This window comes from Stigmatopora nigra, chromosome 17 (genome assembly GCF_051989575.1).
Source record: "Stigmatopora nigra isolate UIUO_SnigA chromosome 17, RoL_Snig_1.1, whole genome shotgun sequence".
Classification (NCBI taxonomy): domain Eukaryota; kingdom Metazoa; phylum Chordata; class Actinopteri; order Syngnathiformes; family Syngnathidae; genus Stigmatopora; species Stigmatopora nigra.
Window position 1 is genome coordinate 8,155,282 of NC_135524.1, and position 24,386 is coordinate 8,179,667.

Here is a 24,386-nt window from a genome sequence, read left to right on the forward strand (position 1 = left end):
AACTCCAACTGTTCAGGAATTTAAATAGAGATAAGCAAAACTGTGCAGCCAATATCACAATATTTTTGCGCTGATATGAACTTATACAAAAAATACAGTAATACCTTGAGATACGAGTTTATGTATTCTGGGACGGAGCTCCTATGTCAATTTACCCGTATCTCCAATCCAGTTTTCCCATTGAAATGAAATAAAAACAAATTAATCCGTTCCCAGCCTCTGAAAAATTGAATGCCAAGGTATTAACGTATGGCAGTCACGATGACAGCAAACTAATAAACTAATATTTTGAAATATTTTTTAAATTGATTTTAAAATGTACACATTTTTAAATATTGACTCTTTAGCTTCCATTGATTGCAATAGGAGTTCCATCTATTTTGAATGGGAGTCAAATTGGATTGGATGTTGGTGGCCATAGACCCTTATGAGGATAGAATTAATGTCTCTTGTCAGATTTGAGATTCTTTTAAGATCTTCGAACTTCTTTAACACAATCTCACATTGGATGTGTGTAAAACATGGATTTTGCATACATCAATTCATCCTGTCAATTAGCGCCCCCTATTGACATTTCTTAGTTACAGCAACAGGCGCTCGTGGACTTAATTGCGCACAGCTGCAACTCTGTAACGTCCTTCCATTCAGTGTGCACAAGTGCATTTTGTTATTTTTCCAAGTATCTCAACGATATTCACTTTCGCAACAAAGTACACAATAGTTGACACGCTAATTCACGTGTGCACTTACTTACACTAACCTTGTTGGGATACATAGTAATCAGAGGAGAAGATTTTCTTCGATGTCCCAGTGGATAAAATGTCGCACCCACGTCAAAGTATCTTACCCACTCCTGACCTAATCGGGGGGAACCCGATCACAAGCCTCACCCTGGTGGTCCTGCTACTCATCCCGGCCGTGGTGGTCCTGCTGATGCTCAACTGCCTCTTCCTAGGCTACAAACTTCTCATTTTCTCCAAGGCCAGGTTTCGGCCGCAGCACCGGGAAGACGCGGATGACATGCGGCTGCCGGATTCCGGACTGCATCGGACCCGGGGGTCGCCCGAAGCGGACATCTGTTCCACCCGGAGGGTCTACATGTCGTTGTCCGAGCCTGCCCTTCACCAACCGCCGATCACTTCCTCCAGGGAGAGAATCTGGCTGCTTAGACCAGGGTCAGGTCCCTTGTGGGCACAAAGTAGCATCCGGGTTCCGGGATCTTCCACGTCATCCTCCTACCTGGCGGCTGATGGGCGACATAGTGCGTCAGTGTCGTTCCTATCCAGCGACTCGGAGGCCGACATAAGGGGCAATCTAGTGCCCCCCAACTCTCCTACGGTGAGTGCTTCCCGTTTTTCTGCTAAAACTAAAATAATTTTGATGCAAAAGCAGCGAATCATAGTATTCAGTATTATGTTTGATTATTTTTGAGTGTTAATTTCATTAATTTATTCTTTTTCTGAGCCACTTTGTCCTCACAAGGTGCACGAGGGGTGCTGGAGCCTATCCCAGCTGACATGGGGAGGAATACCCTGAATCAGTGGCCAGCTGACCCATACATAGGGGCCATTTAGAGTGTCCAATCAGCCTACCATGGATGTTTTTGGAATGTGGGAGGAAACGAGAGTACCCGGAGAAAACCCACACAGGCCAGTGTGAGTGCGAATAGTAGTTTGTCTCCTTGTGCCCTGCGATTGGCTTGCCACCAATTCAGGGTGTGCCCCGCATCTAGCCCAAAGTCAGCTAGGATTGGCTCCAGCACCCCCATGACCCTAGTGAGGATGAAGCGGTTGAAAAAATGAGATGTGATGCCATTTTTATAATAGACAAACTAGGCACGCAAATCAGAGTTTGATTAAAACTGGATTAAAACCTGGGCAGCATTGTCTAAGTATGTCTAAAAAAAATTAAATACCTCCCAACTAGTGTATTTACAAGGAAGCTGAGCACGCGGACAGCATCCTCCAGAGTAGCATGTACGGGATGCTGCCGCAATGGAACCTGGGAGCACCACACCTGTTGGACAAACTGCACATGGAGTGTGAATCTGACATCCAGCCACCGCCAGAGGTCTACTACCCCAACACTTCTGGGCTGGACACCGACTTTGGTGCAAGTGCAGGTTAGTTGCCAGCGTTTCTGAAACAACAAAATGTGAGCAAAAGATTCACTGCCATTTTATCAGGCATTACCACAAATTAAACTTACTGTAAAGGCATTTCGAGACGATGGAGGGAAATGTAATTTGCTTGCAAAATTTTGTTTAAGGTGTATCCTTGCGGATTTTGTCGGCGGACAGCGACGGCTTGTCCACTGGCCTGCTGGCGTCAGGGTTGGAATGGGACTACTATGACCCGTGCTACGTCAGACAGAACCATGTGCCTAAACACAAACACCATCCACGACCTATGATGCACACCAAACAGTACTGGGTATAAAAAAAATCTTGTCTTGTTTGTTTTAATTTATATTTGTCGCTTATTTATGTTGTAGTAATTTAACATTATAGTTTTTTTTCAATTATCACAATGAATTTTCCACGTACATCTTTTTGTATGCACTAAAAGAAATCTTACTATCTTTTTGTTGCACTGTTTAAATTCGATGTTTCCATTTTGTTGCACCTTTGTTCATATTTGCACCGTTTTGGTTTTATTCACGAATAAAAAATAAAGTGTGTAGATCAATAATAGATGCTCAATGTGGTGTTAAAACATAATTAACAGTTCTAGAATTCTTTACACCCAATGAATGTACTATTCAAAATCAGAAGAAATCTCTGTTCAAATGAAATAAAAGTTAATGCGTTTGTGACATCCTTTTTTATTCTCTTGGCTGTACATGACAGATTAAGTTTTCATAGAAAGTACAACTGACCAAGCTACAAGGAAACATGGACCACATCAAAAGAGGACTATGTCCTCAAGTTACTCGAAGCTGGAGAGGAAGTTGAGTACAATCTGCTTCAGCTTGGCGTCAGAAGCCTCAGAAATTTGGCCGTCGGCCCTGCGAAGAAAGATGAGCATTTATCATCAGAAGAAGCACAATTTTCTTGAAAATTTCCATCACTCCGTTTATTGAAAGGTTGAATTCAAATACGCAACAATTGTGCCTGACACTACACTAAAACTAATGCAAAGCAATACCAAATCCAAAAGGATACAACTACAAATCCTTCTTCTTTTATTAGACTAGGGTAAAAAAAAATTAAAAAAAAAAAAGCTTCTTGTGTGGACCTTAATCAATTATATTTTCATCACTTGTTGCAGGCCAATAAAAATGTGGCAATATTTTGGAGATCTTTTTTAAAAGTCCAGTGGTACCTCTACTTACAAATGCTTCCACATACAAAATGTTCAGGTTACAAAACCCTTACTTAGACAAGGGCATAAGGGCGGGGCCTCGAAACCACAACTTCAGGGTTGGAGAGCAACTACTATACCGAGGCTGCATTCACTGATTCAGCCTACAACTTTGATATAGTAAATGTGACTAAATAAATATTTGGTAACAAAGTAACACTACAACATACCTGATAGCAGCCAACAGGTCTTGGTGCTGACTCAGGACATGCTGCAGGAAGGCCTTCTCGAATTTTGTAATCTTGCTTGGTTCCATTTTATCCAGGTGTCCCCTCACGCCAGCGTAAATGACGGAGACTTGCTCTTCAATGGCCATGGGTGCTACAAAAAGACAGAATAGTGTCTCAAAAGCCAAAATCCATCACCTGACCTGACTAGCGACAATTAGGTACTCACAATACTGGCCCTGCTTGAGGAGCTCAGTCAGCCGCACGCCACGGTTGAGGAGCTGCTGTGTAGCGGCGTCCAGGTCAGACCCGAACTGGGCAAAGGCAGCCACCTCGCGGTACTGAGCCAATTCCAGCTTCATGGTACCGGCCACCTGTTTCATGGCCCTGGTCTGGGCCGCGGATCCGACACGTGACACGGACAGACCCACGTTGATGGCGGGACGGATGCCCTTGTAGAAGAGCTCAGTCTCCAAGAAGATCTGAAGGAGAAGACAGATATTTAACTGATATGATCACTACCAACGGAGCGATTGTCGGTATCTATGCAAATTTAACCCCCTAACCCTGTTACCCTTGCCGCTATTTAACTAGAGTTGAGTTGTACACACAATAACATCAACATATTAGTTGTAAGAATTGTCAATATATTTCATAATTATTATATATGGGTTTATCAAAATTAACATATCTGTTTGATTTAATAAAGTTCAAGAGTTTAGCACTTGCATTATTAAATGTGTTTCACATCAACTTCAAATATCAGTTTTGGGCAAAAATATTTGTTACAAACTTATTTTGGGAATTCCATTAGTTAAAAGCAAAAACAAAAAAATGCTAAAAGGTCAATTAATTTTACACAGTGCAAATAAAACAGAACTGTGCCTAGCTCCAGCTCTTAAATAAATATATAGAAAAATACATTCATTTGGGAAAAATAAAAAGATTGAAATTGGACATGATTTCTAAAAATGTGACATGAACAACAACCCTTTCAGACAAAGCAGATTTCAAGATTAAGAGTCATTTTAAACAGATTGCTTGCCAGTACCGAGAGTTGTCGAATACATTTGAGCTGAGAGGTCGAGCTGATGACATCAAGCCTGTCAGTGCAAAACGATTGGCAGGAAATGAGTTAATGGCAAATGGTGGTTACCTGCCCGTCCGTGATGGAGATGACGTTGGTCGGAATATAGGCCGACACATCACCGGCTTGCGTCTCGATAACGGGAAGGGCGGTGAGTGAGCCGCCACCAAAATTGTCGTTCATCTTGGCGGCCCTCTCCAGGAGGCGGGAATGCAAGTAAAAGACGTCACCCGGGTAGGCTTCACGGCCGGGCGGGCGACGGAGCAGGAGAGACATCTGACGGTAGGCGACGGCCTGGACGATTAACACAAACATTTAAAGCCTTATTACAGCCATGGAAAGATTATATGGTCATCTCTCAAGTCATTTATTCATGTTATTTTATGTTTTAACATTTGTAACCCATGCCTGAGTTGTCACATCTGATACTATTGCTGTTTAATTGCCAAGAAATCTAAAACTTATTATAATAAAGGTTAAGATGTGCACAATCAAAATTACAATAGGGGATTTTTACATAAAATAAAAAGTACTTTAAATTGTCTTAGTTTGAATTGTGCTCTAAAAATGTGCCTTGCCTACAGTGGCTCATAGTGTGATAGCAGAATTTTTCAAAATATTTACTGATAATTCTAGAAACAAAAAGCTTACCTGCTTGGAGAGATCGTCATAAATAATGAGGGCGTGCTTGCCATTGTCACGGAAGTACTCGCCCATGGAGCACCCGGAGTAAGGCGCCAGGTACTGCAGAGGGGCCGCGTCGGAGGCGGTGGCCGACACCACGATGGTGTACTTAATGGCATCGGCGTCTGTCAGCCTCTTGACCAGCTGGGCCACAGTGGACCTCTTCTGGCCAATGGCCACGTAGATACAGTACAGCTTCTTTTTCTCATCTGTGCCCTCGTTGAAGCGTTTCTGGTTGATGATGGTGTCAATGGCGATGGCGGTTTTGCTGGGGGAAAGACATTCACATCTTAAAATGGACCTCAAATGCCTACCAATCAAATGTTTTCTCATCCAAGCGAAGAACCTTCCTCAACATCCAAATAAAGTAAGAAATTAAAAAAAATACCGCAACAATAGTCAAAACATTGAGAAAAAGTGACAAGATTACAAGAATAAAGTCATACATTGTAATATTAACAGAATTAAATTGTAATATTGCTACTTTTAATTATTTATGTTTCTTATTTATATGTTACGGGAAGTTGTTTGGTTTCACAGGCTTAAAGATCACTGCTCCTTACCCGGTCTGCCTGTCGCCGATGATAAGCTCTCGCTGCCCACGACCAATGGGCACCAGACTGTCCACGGCTTTGATACCAGTCTGCATTGGCTCCCTCACAGAGATGCGTGGAATGATGCCAGGGGCCTTCAGGCCCACACGCCTTCGGGTCTGGGAGCCAAGGGGGCCCTGTAACACAAAGGACAATGCAAGTGGGCCCAGTGTAAAAACGGCATGTTGTTCAGAGGCGAATAGTTGGGGCGAATTAAGATCACCTTGCCATCAATGGCATTTCCAAGTGCGTCCACAACCCGACCCAGCAGCTCCTCGCCAACAGGCACGTCCACAATGGCCCCTGTCCTTTTGACAATGTCGCCCTCCTTGATTAGCTTGTCATTGCCAAAAACCACCACACCAACGTTGTCTGGCTCCAAATTCAGAGACATTCCCTGGAAACAAGCAGGAAACAAAACAGGATGTGTTGTGTATTCTTGCTTTTGCTGGGAAATGCAAAGAAAATACAAAAGCCAACCTTAAGTCCAGAGGAGAACTCCACCATCTCCTCGGCCTGCACATTCCTAAGACCGTAAACTCTGGCGATTCCGTCACCGATGGATAACACGCGGCCTGTTTCTTCCAGATCGGCGCTGGTATCTGCTCCCATGATCTTTTGCTCCAGGATAGAAGACACCTCTGCAGTGCCTTTTGATAAAATGTAAAACAGCTGCTAGAAATCATTATTGCCCAATGGCTCTTTTGGACAAATTTACCCTATGAAAAAATATATACATATATTTGAACCCTTTTCCAATGTATTTTTGAATAAAAAACTGAAAAAAAATGATTAAAAAATTACAATTAGTGATTTAAAAGGGGGAAATTCAGGAAATTTTATATACATCTACAATCTTCAAATTCAGGAAATTTAATATACATCTACAATCTTCATTTTAATTTGATGCTAAAGCAGAACGTCAGCACTCATGATTTACTTTCCCGGGCCGCACAAAATGATGCGGCGGGCTAGATTTGGCCCCCGGGCCGTCATTTGGCACATGATCTAAAATTCGAAATAATGGGACATCATTGTTTTATGATCACCTGTTTTCTGCAAAAACGGGCTTGTGGTGTGAAGGTTCTTCACTCCCACAACTGCTGCGGCAACATTTTTGGATACCTTTAAAATACAAGAAACAGATACATACACAAGTGAAATTTAAGTATTTTACATCAGTAATGCATACCGAAAAACTGTTACGGAAATCAGTTAAAAGCGTCATGATATTAAAATGAATTCATTGAATTGGGATGACATTTGGTTCTTCATATTACGCTTGAATGCAAAGATGTTGACACAAGCATGACCTTCATTGAAAATTGCTTAGGGACATGAGCTAATGTGTATCCGTCTAAGACATTTCGTTTTTGCTTGAACAGATAAATATTTCGAATAATAGTATTAATGTCAGAAAACCAGAGCACACCGGTAACAGGCCGGGTGTCGTGTGGATGGGATGGCGTCCGCAAGCAGAACTACGCCATGGTTTTTCACGCTTTATAAGCCTATATTGTTGAAGTGAAATGAATGTAAAATTGTGTACATTAACGAGCGGTAGGCTTACATAACCTGCCCGGCGAGGTAGTGCGCGGGCCAGCGCAGATGCGACGCGCACTGACAACATTGTGGAGTCCTACGTTGGGCTTAGTGGTCCCTGAGCCTAGAGAAAGATGGTGGAAGAAGGAGAGTGCGTAGGGGAAGTAAGATTATCATGCCCCGGAAGTCGATTCCGGGTAAAGCTGGCCTTTAAAAATAAAATACTTTTCAAAATTAGAGTTAAATTAAACATGACGTCGTAAACATTTCCCTGGCTTCTTCCCACATTCCAAAGACATGCATGGTAGGCTGTTTGGACACACTAAATTGCCCCTATGTATGAGTATGAGCGTGAATGATTGTTTGTCCTCTTGTGCCCTGCGATTGGCTGGCCACCAATTCAGGGTATCGCCCGCCTCTGCCCCAAAGTCAGCTGGGATAGGCTCCAGCACCCCCCGCAACCCTAATGAGGATAAAGTAGTTCAGAAAATGAAAACTGTCATATGCATTTTCCTTATGATTCCTTAATTTATTCGGTCCTTAATAAAATGAAATTAAAAATAGAAACATATCCAACTGAAAATTTCTACATGGTGCAAATAAAGCTGCTTTATTTATGTGGAAAAATATTCAAACAAGGTAACGTTGAGCTGAAAGCATACTGAAATAACAATACTGAACATAAAAATGTAAATTTGTTGCAATGTGTACAATACACATAAAAAGCCAAATATTTGACAAAAGGAACAATATGAACAGTATAAAACATCCCCATGGGCATTCTAATTCAGAAGCTTTATGAAATGTACAACAAAAATAGCAACGGTGCACTGTCGGAATCCGTAATTTATGATTCAACTGAAAAAATAAAAAACAAGCTTTTTTATTTCATTCATTCAGTTTTTGTGTACGCTGAACAGGACGCCAGAAAACCGGACAACACAAACCAGTGCATCATCACATTGAAGATTTCACAGCAGTGTCATTTTACTCTGCACTCTTTCAAAATAAAGTGATTCCAGACCACATTTAGTCTCTATGCAAATAGCCAAGCCCAACATAGACATTTCTAAAAAAAAAAAAAAAGACCATCTGTACAAACAAGTTGTGCTTCAAAGTGGAAAATAAAGTTGCAGAATATGGTGTCAAATCAACTGATCATGCTGTAACAGTGTCAAGAAATTGAAATATTAAAATAATCAATGTGTGACTGCAAACAAAACACCAGAATATTTTCCATACCAAAAAAAAGATACAGCAGAACCTCCGATGTGGTACAATTAAATTTAAAGGGACATTTATTGGAAAAACTAGGCCTCAAAAGTTCAAAAAGTATGATAATTACCATAGAACAAGAACTAGATTTTACCGAAAAAAGCACCAGTTACTGTAGTTTTCCCAAGTTAATGAAAGAAAACAACAGATATCTACATTTTTCAATCTGACATTTTAGAAACTAAACCGATTATATAATCACAAGTAAAAGGTAAGAAGAGCTGCCTTAAATTGTTTTGAGACTCCAAACACAGAAGAGAGGAAAAATACCATTTATCCACATTTAAACATGATTGCCAATGACAATTCAACTTCCGAGGTTTTGCTGTACTTTTCATTTTCTAATCAAAATAAATTCATATTTACATCCTACCATGATGCCATCTATGTTTGATTAGTGTCTATGTTATTATATGCAAGTTAATACCTGAGCGCAAAAACATTACTAGGCTTGTGTGTTACATCTCTTAAATTATAGGAATTATTGCAATGACGAGCCCCCCCATCCCCTTAAAATACAATTATTTACATTTTTAAACTACATTTTTGGAATATTTACAGTACAAGCAAAGGAGGTGCGATTGGAGAAAAGGCCACACATTGTATACACAAAAATAGATTTTTTTTCACCGTAGGATGCCGAAAAAAACTTAATTAAACAGTAAGTGAAGTAATGTGCTGTGATGCTAGTACACTTGAAAATACAAGTACAGTGTCTCTATTCTAGGGGAAGGCAATCTGAAGCCACACCATAAACACAGCAATTATTTGAGTGGAGGGCTAGCAATGTATGTTATCATACCCCCTTTCTCAAAAAGTTGCAAGGGTCCGTGCCAAAAATAAAACAGGGCGTTGCCGTTCTAAGTATACGTTTTGTGCCAATTCCCTAGTATGAATTCATCACAGTACGAACTCGGCAATAGATTGCTATGAGCCAAAATGGTGTACTTCTTGTTAACGTTCTAATTTACACTAAAGACTTTTTTTTGTCAAAAAAGGGCACGTTGATGAGTAAAACTAGAAAAAGCTCAATTTTCACACATTTCGAGGGCATTTTTTTAAAATACTTATATTTCAGGAATGTCCTAGAGACATTTTTCGTGCAACCCGTAACAGATGTCTGCCTAATTTTATATTCATTGGTGAAATTATTTAGTAAACAACTAAGCGCCTTAACCAGATTATTCACCAAAAAATGGCTGCCTTTTAGCTCAGTTTCAACCTGGATTTCTGAGACTTGTACATTAAAAAACTTGCCCGCCCAAATTCATGTAGGTTCTTCATTTTAGCTAGGATTTGTGCCCAAATGTTAGTTTTTCAGATTCTTCGAAGTCGGAAAAAGAACAAAGACAAACAGAAATTGAAGGACCCTGCGGAACCTGTACAAGGAAAAAAAAAGTCTCCGGCCTTTTTTCTAAGTGGAAAAATGAAGAAAAGAGCTGAACAGTACACATTTGGTGATGCAGCCACCTAGGATGTTCATAACAAAAAGTGCATTATTTTCTTCAGTACAAGTGCAGAACTGTCCAAATGCAAAAAAATGGACTCGGCCCGTATCAGTGATAGGCTCGGGTGAATGGCTTTCTGTACTCCAAGGTAGTCGTTGCGCTTAGTCACAAAATATATATTTTTTTGGTTCATTCTTTTAAGTGACTTCAGAAGCGGCGCTCACTTCCTATTTCTATGCAAGCTTCAATCCATCATTTCCTCCTTGGAGAATTCTCGAGATTTTCTCTTGAAGAAGCCCATCTGGAGGAAGGAGAAGACAACAAACGTTTACAGCTGGAAATTGCATAGCAGAGAAAATTGTTACAAGATGTTGGAAAGAAGCATGACAAAGAAAGTTGCCTAACCAGTAGTGTGAGGTATTTGTATTTGTTTGTATTGTGTTTTTCATTTAAGAATTACCTTCCATAGAACAAAGATGACTAGTGCTAAGATGAGAAGACCAATGAGGATGCTGATGATAATGATCCATATCGGTATCCCACTTAAGCTCTCCTTGGAGATTTGGATCTTCACCTGTTAGCGGCCAAACAAGTCACTTATATTTTTGTTTTAAAACAATTACAAGTGCAAAAAAAGTTGTCTTACAGTTCTGCTGCTGTCACTAGCGCTCAACACAAACAGATCTGTGTTTCGGATTCCCAGTGTAGCGTTCACCAGCATGTGTAGATTGGAAAAGTCCGCCTGAAAGAAAAATTATAAGCGTTCATGTATCAACAGTCACTAGGAATGAAGCAGAGGCAATAAGCAGAATGAGATGATGTTTAAAGAAAAATACATTGTTGGACCCACCTCAATGAATGTGGGTTTCCACACTCTGAAGGTAACATTGAGCTGGCTGACTTTGGATTTTGGGATGGAGCATTTAAACGAGGAGCATTGGAGATTCTCGCAGCTCTGTAGTACAATTCAAAAAGAGGAATTTAGGCAGGAAAGAGCCCACACACATCTTCAAAGCACACCACAATCATATGTACCATTTATAGCCTTATAAATGGTACATATGATTGTTGAAGTGACTGTTTTGAGGCATTTAATTAAAAAAAAAACACCCAAACCCATAAAGACTTGGCGTCCACATAGGTGGAATTAACATTTCAGGTCAGGTAGTAGTAATATGTCCTCCATGAAAGTAGTTTACATCAGTGGTCCGCGAGCCACCAGGTGCTGCTCCGTCAGAGTAATAAATATTAATGTTTTCAATCGCTGGTTTACATGACCGAAAACGAGATGTCAAAAAATGTGGATATTCATTAATTTTCTGAACTGCTTATTCTCACAAGGGTTGCAGGACCGACCTGGATTTGAGCACAGGATACCTCACTGTGAAGCTGACACACTAACCACTAAGCCACAGGGCTTCACACATATACGTACTTTGTAATATAATTAAATGTTAATAACACTTAGCCATCAATTATTTAGAAAATGTGGATCATTTGCTGTGCTGCTCAGATAATAAAATGTAAAAGTATTTCACATAAAAACTAGAAAGTATTATTCACATTTTTATTCATTAAAAATTATACTTTTTTACTTTATGTTATCAATCAAAATTGTGTATGTATTTTTTAATGTGTTGTTCTATGAATAAATACAATTGTAAATGAAATGATAATCACTCATGGGCCGCTGAGAATTTTAAAATAAATAAATATTTTTTTTAAAAAAGAAGCTCTCTTTTGACCCACCAGTAGAAAGACTCCAAGAGATTCTTTTTTTGGATTGGGTTTAACCACATTTGGGTTGAGATTAAGCGGGTTGATCAAATTGGCTGCGTCACAGATCATCTGCAAAGAGGAGAACATCCATTAAAAGATGGTGCTACAGGTTGTGAACACATGCATGATTTTGACAATGCACACCTCCGGGCTGGTGACGATGTGGGTCAAGTACAGTAGGTAGTTTTTCCGAGGCGACAACTCGGGGTAGGTCACCTTCATGTCAAGTGGGGGAGTCACCAATTCACCTGCTCTTTCCACCTAAGCGAAAATAGCAAACTCTCGATACCGCCTCATATCGACTCCAATCATTTATTCTCAACATGATTCATTCCTAATGAGTTTTAATAATATCACTCTCACAAGGTGCGGATTGAAGCCACGTAGCCTACATGTCAGATACTGTAGTAGAATCATTTATATAATCTTAAATATACTTGGAATTTTTAACATTAGCAAATTAATACTTTTAATGTAATAGTACTTACTGTGATACATTCAAAGTAATATCTGACAATTGCAATATATATCTATATTTAAATGCTTGTATAAACGTTGCACTATGATGAAATTGTCAATATATTTTAATCCTAAAGAAGAGGATTTAGAGACAAAAGCGATCAAGTAGTTGTCGAGCCTTACTGTGAAGCTGATGTTGACTTCCTCGCCGATTATGCGGGTGTCGTTGAACACGGGCAAGTACTTCTCGCCCTCTTTCACCACCACATGCTCGTCCACCGGACGTCTGGGAAAAAGGTATTTGGATGCAGAAATATGTCATAATCATACAAAATACAAATGCAACATCTCGCTCAATGCAAATCTGGATAAGGGACGTGATAATGTTAGGTTTCAACATTGAAAGCAAATGATGATTAAAATCGGTGGCCAGCCGATTGCAGGACAGTGTGAAAAATGAATTGAAATACTTTTATTGTGATTTCTTTTTTATTGCTGACAATCAAACCTTTATGAGAATGAATATATCTTGTAAGAAGATGTTCAGCCAGTGGTGTGCCTTGATATTTGCAATTCAAAAAGTGTACTGCAGTTAAAAACCAGTTGGCAAACACTGCTCTAAGTATAACTGACAATTGAGCTGATTTAACGCATACTCACACAGTGAACACGAGTCCAGCCTCATACTTGACAGGGATGGAGATGTGCACCGTGTTGTCATTGAGGGTAGAAGCATCCTCTTCACTGTCACTGTGGTGAATAAAGTGCGCACACACATTGAGGCACACACAAACACGCACAGCGCATTATGAAAATGCATAAAACCATTATGTCATTTTAGAATGATTCATTGCATTTACCTAGTAGTTGTGACATTGATTTGGATGTTATTATGGATGTGATTGGGATTGACCTCAAACTTGACTTTCAAAGATTCCTGTTGATGATGTTGCACAGTATGTTTTAGAAACCTTGTAATATTGATAACGCATTGCATGTTGCTTTGCTTTTGTGTTACCTCCTCGTTGCTTCTCAAGAAAGGGTATCCCACTGCGCATTCCACTTTGGTGTGATTTAGAGAGCAGTCGTTATCTGGCTGACATTTCAAAAGGGAAACATAAGGTAAATATTAACATAAGTATTGAAACAAATGATGTGTGAAACTGACCAAAGGTAAAATCGCACACCTATTTGCTCATAACAGGCTTACATAGCTAGAGGCATTATGGGAAATGTTGTTTGGTTAGCACTAATACGGATAATAGGATTTAGGATTTGACATGTAGAAATGTCTTCTAGATATTTTGGCAGAATATCGTCATTGCATCAATACTCTCTGATTTTCAAATGTAAAGCAAATACAGTAATTGCTGCTTTTATGTAATAGAGTTAGAATAGTAATCTAAGTTAATTTAAGTTCAATTTAAAGTTTATGTTATGTTACGAGTGCATCTATCAAGTCTTTCTCTTGTCCGTGCTGTGTCTGTACTGAGTAATCTCATATTTTAGTATTGAAGATCATAATCACTAGATATGTATTTGTTAGTTTTTGAGTAGGTGGTGAATAAGAACCAATAAAAATGTTTTTCTATTGTAATATCTAGCTTTTTTGGTGTTTTTTTTCAGAGGGTGGGAAAGAATTAATTTGTGCGTATAGTTCATTTCTATGGAAAAAGTCGATATGAGATAGGAGTAAATTGACATACGAGCTTGGTCCTGGAACGCATTAAGCTTGTATCTCAAGGTATTGGTTACTTATTTACATATTTTATCCCGGCCAGACCATTTTGTTCACCGATTGAATGATGTTTGGGATACATAGGTTTGCCGGTTGGTGTCAAAAACTGCAACGTGGAAAGAAATTTGCACCAAAAAAAGTCAGAATTAAATGTATTTTGGTCCACACCACACATAGCGAACTATGGACCTTAAATCAATTTGCCATTGTTTGTGAGAAACCTGTTGAAATACAATCTAACACAAGAATCAAGAACAATTTGCACGTTTGGTAATAATGCCTCTGCTAATTGATTCAGTTGAAAGTGATCAAAACAGTTTGAAGATAAATAAATAAAATAAATCGCACCTCCACTTTGACATAGTTGATATTTGGTGTAAAGCTGACGATCACTTTGGTGTTGTAAGCGTTGTCTTTGCTGTTCCTCACGCGGATGTTCACGTCCAGTTTGTCTTTCTTCGAGCCAATCAACAAACTAAAGGATGGGATAGTGAAATTACAAATAATTCGCCACAAGAGGACAGCAATGCACTAGAACTACTAGAACACTTTCCAAATAAAGGCCTGGAGTTGAACTAGTGCATTATAAATACTGTAAAACCTCACCTTCTAACGCTGGGCTCTGCTTGGAGGGAAAGGTCTGTGATGCACCGCTGGGCACTCCCACAGTCCACCAATGGAATCTACGAGAAAACCAACAACAAGTAAAATATGGAGCATGTATGAAGCACAGTGAGGGTTCGAGGCCAAGAGGTTCAGATATAGATAAGACTACGTTCGCCTATCTTTAACTTTCAGCCCCCAATCTTTCAATATGAATCTGCCTCATTATGTTGTAGAAGGGTTATTATTATTTAAACTTCAATACAATTTGATTAAAAGATTTTTGCTCAATTTAATTTGTTCATTACAGTGGTACCTCGACATACGAGTGCCCAGATATACGAGCAATTTGAGATACGAGTAAAATTTCAGGGAAATATTTATCTTGAAATACGAGACAAATGTTGATATGCAAGCATACAGCAGACGCGAGAGGCTGCTCATAAGAACATCATGGGTACTGTCTCTCTACCCATAACTCCCTCGTGTAATGTCTCTGCGAGCACTGGACGGAGCGTAGCATTTATTTTAGTGTTTTTTTTTTTACGTTAGAGAGTGCGAATGGCGGATCGATAGCTAATACGAGGAGTTTATACTACTTTTCATTGGCAAGTGGTTGTGCGTTATCCTATTGTGAGGACATTTGTGTGCATCATTTTGGGAATATTTTGAAGGGAATACAAAAGCAAACAACCCTCGATAGGTTCCTTTTAGCTGCATCTGAAAGGGTCAAGGTGGAGGCGGAGCAAATAGAGCCAAATAGAAGAAAGGCATCAAACTGTCAAACTAAATTAGAATTAAGTTTAGTGTAAGGTTAGATTAAAATTATTTTTGAGTGTGTCTGCATCGTAATCCAAGTTCATGAAATTGTGTTTTATTATGTTACGAGCACGTTCCCGAGCAAAAAGTCCAACCCTCTCCATTCGTCTCTGTCCCCTCCTTGAAATGTGTCTGATATTAGTACTATTAAACACATTTTAGCATTATTAAAAAAAGTAGTAGTATTAAACCACTAGTTATTTGTTACTTTGTTAATAGATGGTGAATTAGAACAAATAAATATGTTTTTCCAATCCAATATCCTGCTTTGGGTGTTTTTTCAGAGGGTTGGAATGTATTAATTTGTTTTTAGTTCATTTCTATGTGAAACGTTTGTTTGAGTTACAAGAAAATCGACATACGAGCTCAGTCCCCGAACACATTTAACTCGTATCTGGAGGTACCACTGTACATTAATTCCATTATAGGGAGCAACTATGATGTAAAAACTGGTCTCCAACTTAGTAGATGAACATGCAGAGGCAGTGGAAAAAATGAATAAATAAGGTTTTGTGTTTGTTTGTAGACTTGAGTAAAAAAAAAAAGGGTCCACAGGCGCGACCTTAATTTCCGTTGACTTCCCGCAAACCCTCCGGAGTGTTTCGGGAGGTCACAGCGCTGTTTGTTCCCAGTCTGCGAGAATAGAAATGCGGCATAGAACATGGACGCTAGACTCAAATATAATTTCGAGGACTGGAATATAAACTGTAGCTTCCGCATGGTGATTTTATGCTTGCTTCCTTTTTGAAAATGTATACTTGCTCCCTGGTTATCTGGACACGTCACTCATCGCAACTACGATTACGTGAAAAAGTCTCAGATTAGCATTTGTTAGAGTGTGAGAATATGTGCTGAAATCCTGAAAGATGTCGGCGGGCTGTTCTACAAGCTAACATTTGGAGAACAGAGGCCGAGGGGAAAAAAAACAATCAAACGACGAGAAGGGCTATTAATAGCGCTCTTAAACGCTGGCAAATATTTCGCAAACTGGAGCTGAAAATGTACCGTCTTGTTAATAGACGTGGGCAAGCTTTCATCCAGGACCGGGCCTCGATCTTCTTCAGCAAGTCCAAAAGACAGCGATACCATAAGAGGGTCACGGAAGTCCGGTCGGGCCTTGGAAAAAATATTTTTCTGGTCAGAGTCTTGCATTTTAGAGAAAAACGTTCATTTACAGTTAATATTATAAGAGCTGCAAACCTCCGTTTCAGAATTACCTTCATCCCATTTTCCAGAATGAATGTGATTCACACAAAATCGACATGCAGTGAAGTCGCACAAGACGGATCATTCGTCAGGACGTGACTCGGATTATTCACAATGCACTCGTTTTACCGAATTCTTCCAGTTTACAGTACAGTTGAATCAATATGTAGCGATGGCGTGAATTTCGAGGCATTCAAATTGGAAATTTGGTACTTTTCCGAAATGTTTGCTTAAAAAAAGGGACAATTTTTGGGGAGATTTCCGGAGTTTAGGGAAGGTGTCCAGAGTCCCGGAGTTTGCAGCTGTGTAATATCCTTAACTTACCGACATTATGAACATTTCTTTTTTGCACAACTCTTGTTGGTCCTCAACAGTGATCATTCTGGAAATCCGTCGCTCGCTCTTGTCATCCGAATTGAGAAATGAAGCTCTGCCCTTTGGCCGTAAAGCATCTAGAATCATCTCATAACGGATCTCTAAGGGAAAAGTTGCAGAACATGTGAAACAATAGTACAATGCTAGATCAAACCAAAGCGCCTCACCTGCTTTGGACTCAAGGTCCTTGTGCTTATCAGATTTGACTTTGTAGGTAAAACACACGTCGGCGGTGACACACACAGATTTTCGTCCGGGGTCGCAGTGGTACTGGACCTGCTGCAGGTTTATCTTGGCAGGGTCGAACGACATGTTGGCTCGTAGCTCAGCCACATCTCTGGACCTTAACGTGTTAAAAAAAACAATGAAGTAGGTCTTAAAAAAGTGGTAGAGAACTGTAAAACTGTAAGAATGATCCGTAAAATATTTCAAATTATTGGTGCTACCATATCTCAAGATGTTGGATGCTTTATACAAAAAAATGTAATTGTTTCTTTGCCTTAAATTTGTGTTTTTTGGCTGGTGCTGTTGATTATTTCTTTAGTGCAAAAAAGGACAGAGCATCGCAGAGTGTCTCTAAGGAGGCAACAGATGCTTGATAAGCATAAAATATGGCCGACAAGTCTAGGAGACATGATCCAGCTGTCGAATCCTATTTCAAACTGGGAACCAATGGGGAATGAAGTTTTCACACAGTTCAGTGATACAGAAAAAAAATAGCATGAGAACATTCTCCCATGCCTTGTAGATTGAGTCATTATAGACCTTAACTAAGATTCGGGAACCAGAAAAGGATCCATTTTTATTGAGTTGAAATTTGCAGTTTCTCATGAGTTAAATAAATACAGAATGTTTATGGCAATATATTATGGTAAGCTAAAAAGAGGGGAGACATCTCCAGGAAGTTGTCCATTTCAAGTGTGTCAGTCCAGGGGGACGTGTTCAGCTGTCTCGATGAACGTCATGAGACGGTACTCAAATTTCAAATTGTGCGGAGTGAAATTTGTTGATGGACTAAAGACTTGGGACATGATTGGATACTCAGTCAAGAGTTGGGCAAGGACCTTCTCTTAGAAACACACTTCAATTATCAAACATTTTCACACTAATTTAGTTTAAATTCCTCAAAAGTCTCCGACAGAATATATTTTCTTGACTTTAAATACCATATATGTATGTACATATACATCTGTCTACATATATTTTTTATTTTGAATGAATAAATTAATGTTCATTCCTTTTCAACATTTCTTATCCTTGTCTGGGTAATGGGGTGCAAGATCATATCTCAGATGTCTTTGGGCGAAAGTCAGACCACACCCTAAACTGGTCGCCAGTCGTAGGGAACATGTAGCGACAGACAACCATTCACCAACATACCACCACCGTGAGAATTGAACCCACGCTGTTAGCATGGGAGTCAGGCAAAAGAACCACTGTTCCATCAGAAAATGTAATGAACTTAATTGTCTAAATCAACAGTTTTCCTTGAAAAAGAAATAACCAGTTTTATAGATGTGTGTTTGTCTTACCAAAATAATGAGGCCCCTCCAAGACCACCAATAGTCACATCAGTGATCCCGTCTCCATTGAGATCCATGACTCCATGTATGGATTGCCCAAAAAACTTCATCTTGTCGCCATTTCCCCCCGCTGGGATGTGCTGGATAGACAAAGCGGTAACAATTGGATGAGATTAAATAAAAGGAATCCATACTTAAATGGTCAATAACACTAGCTCACCTGCACAAAACTTTCCTTGAGTGACCGCTGGTTGTTCCCGTGGTAAATATACACGCCACCCTTGTGGTCGTTCTCAAAAGGGGCCCCTATTGCCACGTCGTTGAAGCCATCTAGGTTCAAGTCCAAAACAGCGGCAATGGCTGTTCCGAAGCGTGCGCCGCAAGGTTCGTTTTTCCGTATACAGTCGGACGAGCTGCCACTACAGCATGATTGATTGACCGGCTTAAGCGTGAACTCGTGGGCAAAGTGTCCGTCCTGCAATGAGTTGGAATTTCATCATCAAACTATAACGATACCATATTTGTAAATATGACAAAGTCCACAACTTCAAGTTGGATTCTATGATTTAATATGATACTCATCTCATCTCATTTTCTGAACTGCTTTATCCTCACTAGGGTTGCGGGAGATGCTGGAGCCTATCCCAGCTGAATATGGGCCAGAGGCGGGCGACACCCTGAATTGGTGGCCAGCCAATCGCAGGGCACAAGGAGAAAAACAAACATTCACGCTCACACTCATACCTAGGGGCAATTTAGTGTGTCCAAATAGCATACTAGGCATGTCTTAGGATTGTGGGAGGAAACTGGATAACCCGGAGAAAACCCACACAGGCCCGGGGAGAACATCCAAACTCCACACAGGTGGACCGACCTGAATTTGAACCCAGGTCTCCCACTGTGAGGCAGACGCACTAAAGTAAAAGTTAAATAGTAGAAACTAATATTATTTCCTTGACTCCAATCCTATAAAAATGTGATCAAATCGTAAACCTAATCCCAAATACAAGGTAAATTCTTCATTGAATATTAAAGGTCTCTTCCCCCAAAGATGTAAATAGGGAAATATGAATGTGTATGGGACTAAAAACCCTTGTTCAGTTTACCTGCTTTAGTTTGTAAATATACACTTGGCCTTGTTCATCTCTCTCAGCACCCATGAACATGGGAGCACCAACCAAGAGGAGGTCCGTGTATGAGTCACCGTCGACGTCAAGGGTTTGCAGCACGCTCCCAAAGTACGAACCGATCTGTGAGTGGGACAGAAGTGGGCCATTCATCATTTGGACTGTTCCTCTTTACCTCAGCTATGTTTAGACAAGGGCAGCGCAATGAAGTAGTGTTTAACCTGTTCTCCTTCCAGTGTCTGAGTTACAACAACATCCTTGCCCTTGAGTTGGTAGATGACAACCCGACCTGTGTGGTTGTACCTCGGCGCGCCCGCAATGTAAAGCACCCTGTCGGGTGTGGACGCCGACTGCACGTCGTAGCCTGCGGGAACAAACGTGGCCAAAATGTTTACGTCTCACTTTCTGAAGGGGAAGCGATAAAACATGAGAATTGGCAGGACAGTGCGCAGCCCGCAGCCGAGGAGGACTTAAAGGAAAGCAGAAAAAAAAGCATGAGACGAAAGTAGTCGCGCAAAAGGCTGAGTTTACAGTACACCAGCTCGGAACACAGAATCGGACAAGTGTGGCCTTCACAACGACAGCTTGATTAAATAAATCGATATAAAGATGCTCGGTTGCCGTTTACGAGCCATAAAAGGCATGAAGATGCTCAGGGAAAGCGAAGGGTTTTATTTATGATGTCGAGTGACGAACAAGAGTAAGGACAGGGTAGATCAAGTTGAAACACTGCATATTTAACCATAGTTGTAAAGCAGAACACTAAATAAAGATAAACTTGAAAGTATACTTTTGGACTCACCAAGATACCCGGCCAATCTTTCGTACCCAACTTCTTTTTCAGGGTCAAAAAAATGGTTCTTCTCTGGATAAATGGCTCCTGTGTCGGTTTGCATGATTACTGTTCCGTTCCAGTCGTAGGCTCCCACTGCTCCCAGTAGCAAGCCTTCCTTTGGATTATACCATAAAGCATGAGGTTGACGGCATCACCATACATATCATTACATTGAACATATAACTTGGATTTTTAATATGAAAAAAAATGTAGAAGTATAATTTTAACCAATGATGAGACAAAAGGAAAGTTAAGCACAGTAGCTAAGTATAGACTATGGAAGATTCCCATTATATTCCATTCTAATATTTGTGTATTTTATTTTTTTATTAAGATGAATTTCTTTCACAAGGAGAGATTAAAAGTAGCAAGAAAACAGAGGGTGGCACCAAGGCAGAGTATAATAGGCTACATAAAAAATCAAGGCTGTATCTGGCTAAACTTCTCATTAAGAAGGCTTTTTAACATTGTTGGCCTTAATTTTTGTCTTTACTATTGGTCCTATTTTCAAACTAGAATGTCTGAACTGCATATTCACTGCCTGATTTTGAATACATACCGTATTTACTGGACTATAAGTCATTTTACTTAGTTTGGCTTGGCCTGCGACTAAAACTCAAGTTTGACTTATATATGTATATTTTTTTCTCTCTGACCACTGACAGCCTGTTATGTTTTTTATTTAGACTAAAGTTATTTGAAAAACTGTTATGTCAACAGATGCCTATAGCTCTCTATTTTACTACTATTACAATAACATATGTTTGTTCTTCATTTATGGTTTATAAATAGTATAAAATATTGCCCTCACAAAAAATGTAACTTGTATATATTTCCTTGTCATATTCTTTGGGTAATGCGACTTATACTCAGGTGTATATCTTGTAGTCCAAAAACTAGAGTACATGCATCTCATTCTCTATTTAAAAAACAGACTTTAAGTGAGTGCAGGCCTAAATATAACCCACGTGTTTTCAATAAAAGGAAGATGTTTGTCTAACAGGAAGGGCTGGGAAAATAACAGTAATTAAATACGTCAGGATGCTCCTTGGACGCGTGATTGTTGAAGTCGGGGCCTCACGCATACACTAGAAGAACAAATCAGTTTGTTTGCTGTCACTGAGACGACTCATACACAGAGAGACAACAGTAGAAAGCGTACAGCACATGATCGGGGAAGCGATAAAGTCGAGGGTCAGGATGCGGCCAAGAGACACTAAAGGGAAGCTGGCTGTTTTTAAACATCCAGAAAGTAGGAAATGGCTAATGAATGAATCCAGGAGGCATGTGAACAGTAAAAAAATGTGATCTTGCCGGAGCCACCGTCTGATTCCACATCTTCCCATGATGGTGCAACCACATCAAATGCTATCAGTATGTGGTTTCAGTGGGAAGACACAGAGGTTCTTGTTTTTGAAGGCGAATTTGAAAACCGTAGACGATGAACTAGAGATACCCAATGTGGCGGAGTTCATCGCTTTAGTTATCAGATAAAAAGTGAACTGCCCTCTGGCAGACGCTACAGGTCTCACAAAGCACGGACAAATAGACATAGGGACATTGGACACACTGGTTATCCAAGTAAAAATAAAAAATGGGACTATTTTTTAGGGAATTCAAGAGAAATTCCAAGAAAAGTGTGTAACATGTTAGTCGACAAGACATTTTGAACCTGAACTTGCTCTGACCTTTGTTTAGTCCCTGTAAATTCTCCAATGAATTGCTTACGAATAAAAGCAAGACTTCAAGTGAGACTTAGCAAATTACTAACCAACCGGACTATTTGACTCTTTAACAGTCAGAACAAATTACAGTAATGTAATGTCAGTATATTCAATTCAATAGTGTTTCTATTTATAGGAACAATTCAAATCATATACAATGGCAGGCAATTTATTAACCTCCTAGGAACTGACATCCACGTGTGTGGACATCACATTTTTGGTTTCTCACAAGACTACAATGTTAAATTTTGGACTACAACTGCCTGGCATCCACTGATGATGTGGTCATCATTTTTCTCAGAAACCACATCATGTAAAAAGATAATTCTTTGTTTTTACACTCATGAGGTCCCAATTAGCCTAAATATCAATGAGGAAATAAAAATGCATGCTTTGCAAGAGTCTGGGTCTTAGGAAGTTAAAAATGTTCAATATTTACAACGGACTTACTTTGGAAGCATGTGCGCTAAACCCGGCTTGCGACATTTCCATGTCGAAGGATGAGGTGAAATTGCCAGTTGTAGCTGAAAGGGGCAAAAAATAAAACAAAGAAATGTATTGTAATGTAACCAACAAGCATGGACACTTGATTTACCTTCCAGGGCAAAGATCTTGCTGCCCAGCGTGTCTACGATGGTCAACAGTGCAACCTCATCGGATACGTTAAAGAAGTGGTCACGTAGCGGCTGACTAGATATGGATGCAATCTCCTTGGTGAATTTCCTGACTTCTTCAGCGCTCTTGTTCTGGCGGTTGTAGTCACCCAAAACCTGGAAAAAAAAGACATCCCTTAATATGGACTTCTGAAAACAATGACAGTCTTGTCATAGTTGATGATTTTCTAGTTCGAAAGTGAACTATAATTTTAATCTTGGCTAAGTAGCATTGTCTTGATTATTTTACCATTTCCTGCCAAAAAATGTAATTATAATGTAAACTGGACTCAGCTAAAATGTGTTGTTCCCTGTCAAAAATATTAAACCAAATGGTGAATTCAACTATAATGGGATTGAAAACAGAAAACTTTGTGACAGTTTCCAGTTAAAAAAAATAAAAAGCACATTAGGTTAACTAAACCCTATCAAAATTACTATGCAATTTTTAATACAGGGGAAAAGCTATTTTTCCCCCCCACTTTAAACTGCAGTGAGCAGGACACCAGTGTAAATTTTTAACAATTTTACCATTGGACAATAAAACAGGGGCGGTTTGGCGGCTAAGTGGACTCACAGTAGTGGACCTGGGTACAAATCCAGGTAAGTCTACCTGTGTGGAGTTTGCATGTTTTCCCCAGGCCTGCGTGGGTTTTCTCCGGGTACTCCGGTTTCCTCCCACATTCCCAAGATCTGCAGGTAGGCAACATGTAGGCTGATTGGACACTATAAATGGTATGAGCGTGAGCATGAATGGCTCCATGTGCCCTGCGATTGGCTGGCCTCTGGCCAGAAGTCAGCTGGGTTAGGCTCCAGCACCCCCAGCGAGGCTAGTGAGGATAAAGCGGTTCCGAAAATGAGATAAGAGATCAGAAAATAATAATAATAACCTCCCTGTGGCTGAGATTTGAACTCTCTTGTATTCAAACTTTTTTTCCATTAAAAATTACAATGTGAGCTTGGATAATTAGTTTCAACAAAATAGTAGTGTAGTAGTCATGTATACCTAGTTAGATAATGTAAAAAGTAGGCATCTATCGACAAGCAACACTAAGTTTCTCACTACCCAAAACTAAATCCAACCCTAAAACAATAAATATTTATTCTTCAGGTTTGATGATTAAACCTATATAAAGGAGGAATATTGTCAGAAAATTGAAAGAAAATAAACAGGAAGTTTTCCACTTACAGCAATCCCAAACCTCTCGATGCCATCCTTCTCACAGTCACCAATGACCTTGTTGAGGTTGTAGAAATCATGGGATTCTCCATCGGTAACGATAACCATCACTTTCTTTACACCAGGCCGGGCGCCTCGCTCTGGCATGAATGCCTCCCTCCTAGAAAGACGGGGTAAACAGGTTTACTGTAACAATTTTGCGTCATT

At 39.8% G+C, this 24,386-nt stretch overlaps 3 protein-coding genes across 3 annotated transcripts in view; 1 reads left to right on the plus strand and 2 right to left on the minus strand.

The window, feature by feature from the left end:
- Nucleotides 1-614: 614 nt before the first annotated feature.
- Nucleotides 615-2,816, plus strand: hwa (huluwa). The gene is made up of 3 exons (XM_077737732.1): nt 615-1,338; nt 1,927-2,122; nt 2,269-2,816. Exons 1-3 carry the CDS (start codon nt 820-822, stop codon nt 2,436-2,438), a joined length of 885 nt encoding a protein of 294 aa, XP_077593858.1. The 5' UTR covers nt 615-819; the 3' UTR covers nt 2,439-2,816.
- atp5fa1 (ATP synthase F1 subunit alpha) lies at nt 2,804-7,626 on the minus strand. Its single transcript, XM_077737731.1, has 10 exons — nt 7,464-7,626; nt 6,943-7,018; nt 6,374-6,543; nt 6,117-6,290; nt 5,864-6,030; nt 5,268-5,568; nt 4,686-4,910; nt 3,759-4,011; nt 3,533-3,683; nt 2,804-3,006 (listed from the first exon to the last, which is right to left on the minus strand). Exons 1-10 carry the CDS (start codon nt 7,521-7,523, stop codon nt 2,928-2,930), a joined length of 1,656 nt encoding a protein of 551 aa, XP_077593857.1. The 5' UTR covers nt 7,524-7,626; the 3' UTR covers nt 2,804-2,927.
- Nucleotides 7,627-8,010: 384 nt separating this feature from the next.
- Nucleotides 8,011-24,386, minus strand: part of itga1 (integrin, alpha 1) — a 37,126-nt gene continuing 20,750 nt past the window's right edge. The window contains exons 8-30 of the mRNA XM_077737812.1: nt 24,189-24,339; nt 22,942-23,116; nt 22,797-22,870; nt 20,590-20,737; nt 20,009-20,151; nt 19,767-19,910; nt 18,881-19,135; nt 18,670-18,800; nt 17,305-17,480; nt 17,087-17,238; nt 16,562-16,672; nt 14,741-14,817; nt 14,483-14,609; nt 13,415-13,492; nt 13,257-13,333; nt 13,057-13,146; nt 12,580-12,682; nt 12,082-12,198; nt 11,908-12,006; nt 11,009-11,113; nt 10,805-10,900; nt 10,619-10,732; nt 8,011-10,459 (exon numbers count right to left, since the gene is read on the minus strand). Coding sequence (XP_077593938.1) covers nt 10,403-10,459; nt 10,619-10,732; nt 10,805-10,900; nt 11,009-11,113; nt 11,908-12,006; nt 12,082-12,198; nt 12,580-12,682; nt 13,057-13,146; nt 13,257-13,333; nt 13,415-13,492; nt 14,483-14,609; nt 14,741-14,817; nt 16,562-16,672; nt 17,087-17,238; nt 17,305-17,480; nt 18,670-18,800; nt 18,881-19,135; nt 19,767-19,910; nt 20,009-20,151; nt 20,590-20,737; nt 22,797-22,870; nt 22,942-23,116; nt 24,189-24,339 — 2,800 coding nt within the window. The 3' untranslated portion in view covers nt 8,011-10,402. The remainder of the gene's footprint in view (nt 10,460-10,618; nt 10,733-10,804; nt 10,901-11,008; nt 11,114-11,907; nt 12,007-12,081; nt 12,199-12,579; nt 12,683-13,056; nt 13,147-13,256; nt 13,334-13,414; nt 13,493-14,482; nt 14,610-14,740; nt 14,818-16,561; nt 16,673-17,086; nt 17,239-17,304; nt 17,481-18,669; nt 18,801-18,880; nt 19,136-19,766; nt 19,911-20,008; nt 20,152-20,589; nt 20,738-22,796; nt 22,871-22,941; nt 23,117-24,188; nt 24,340-24,386) is intronic.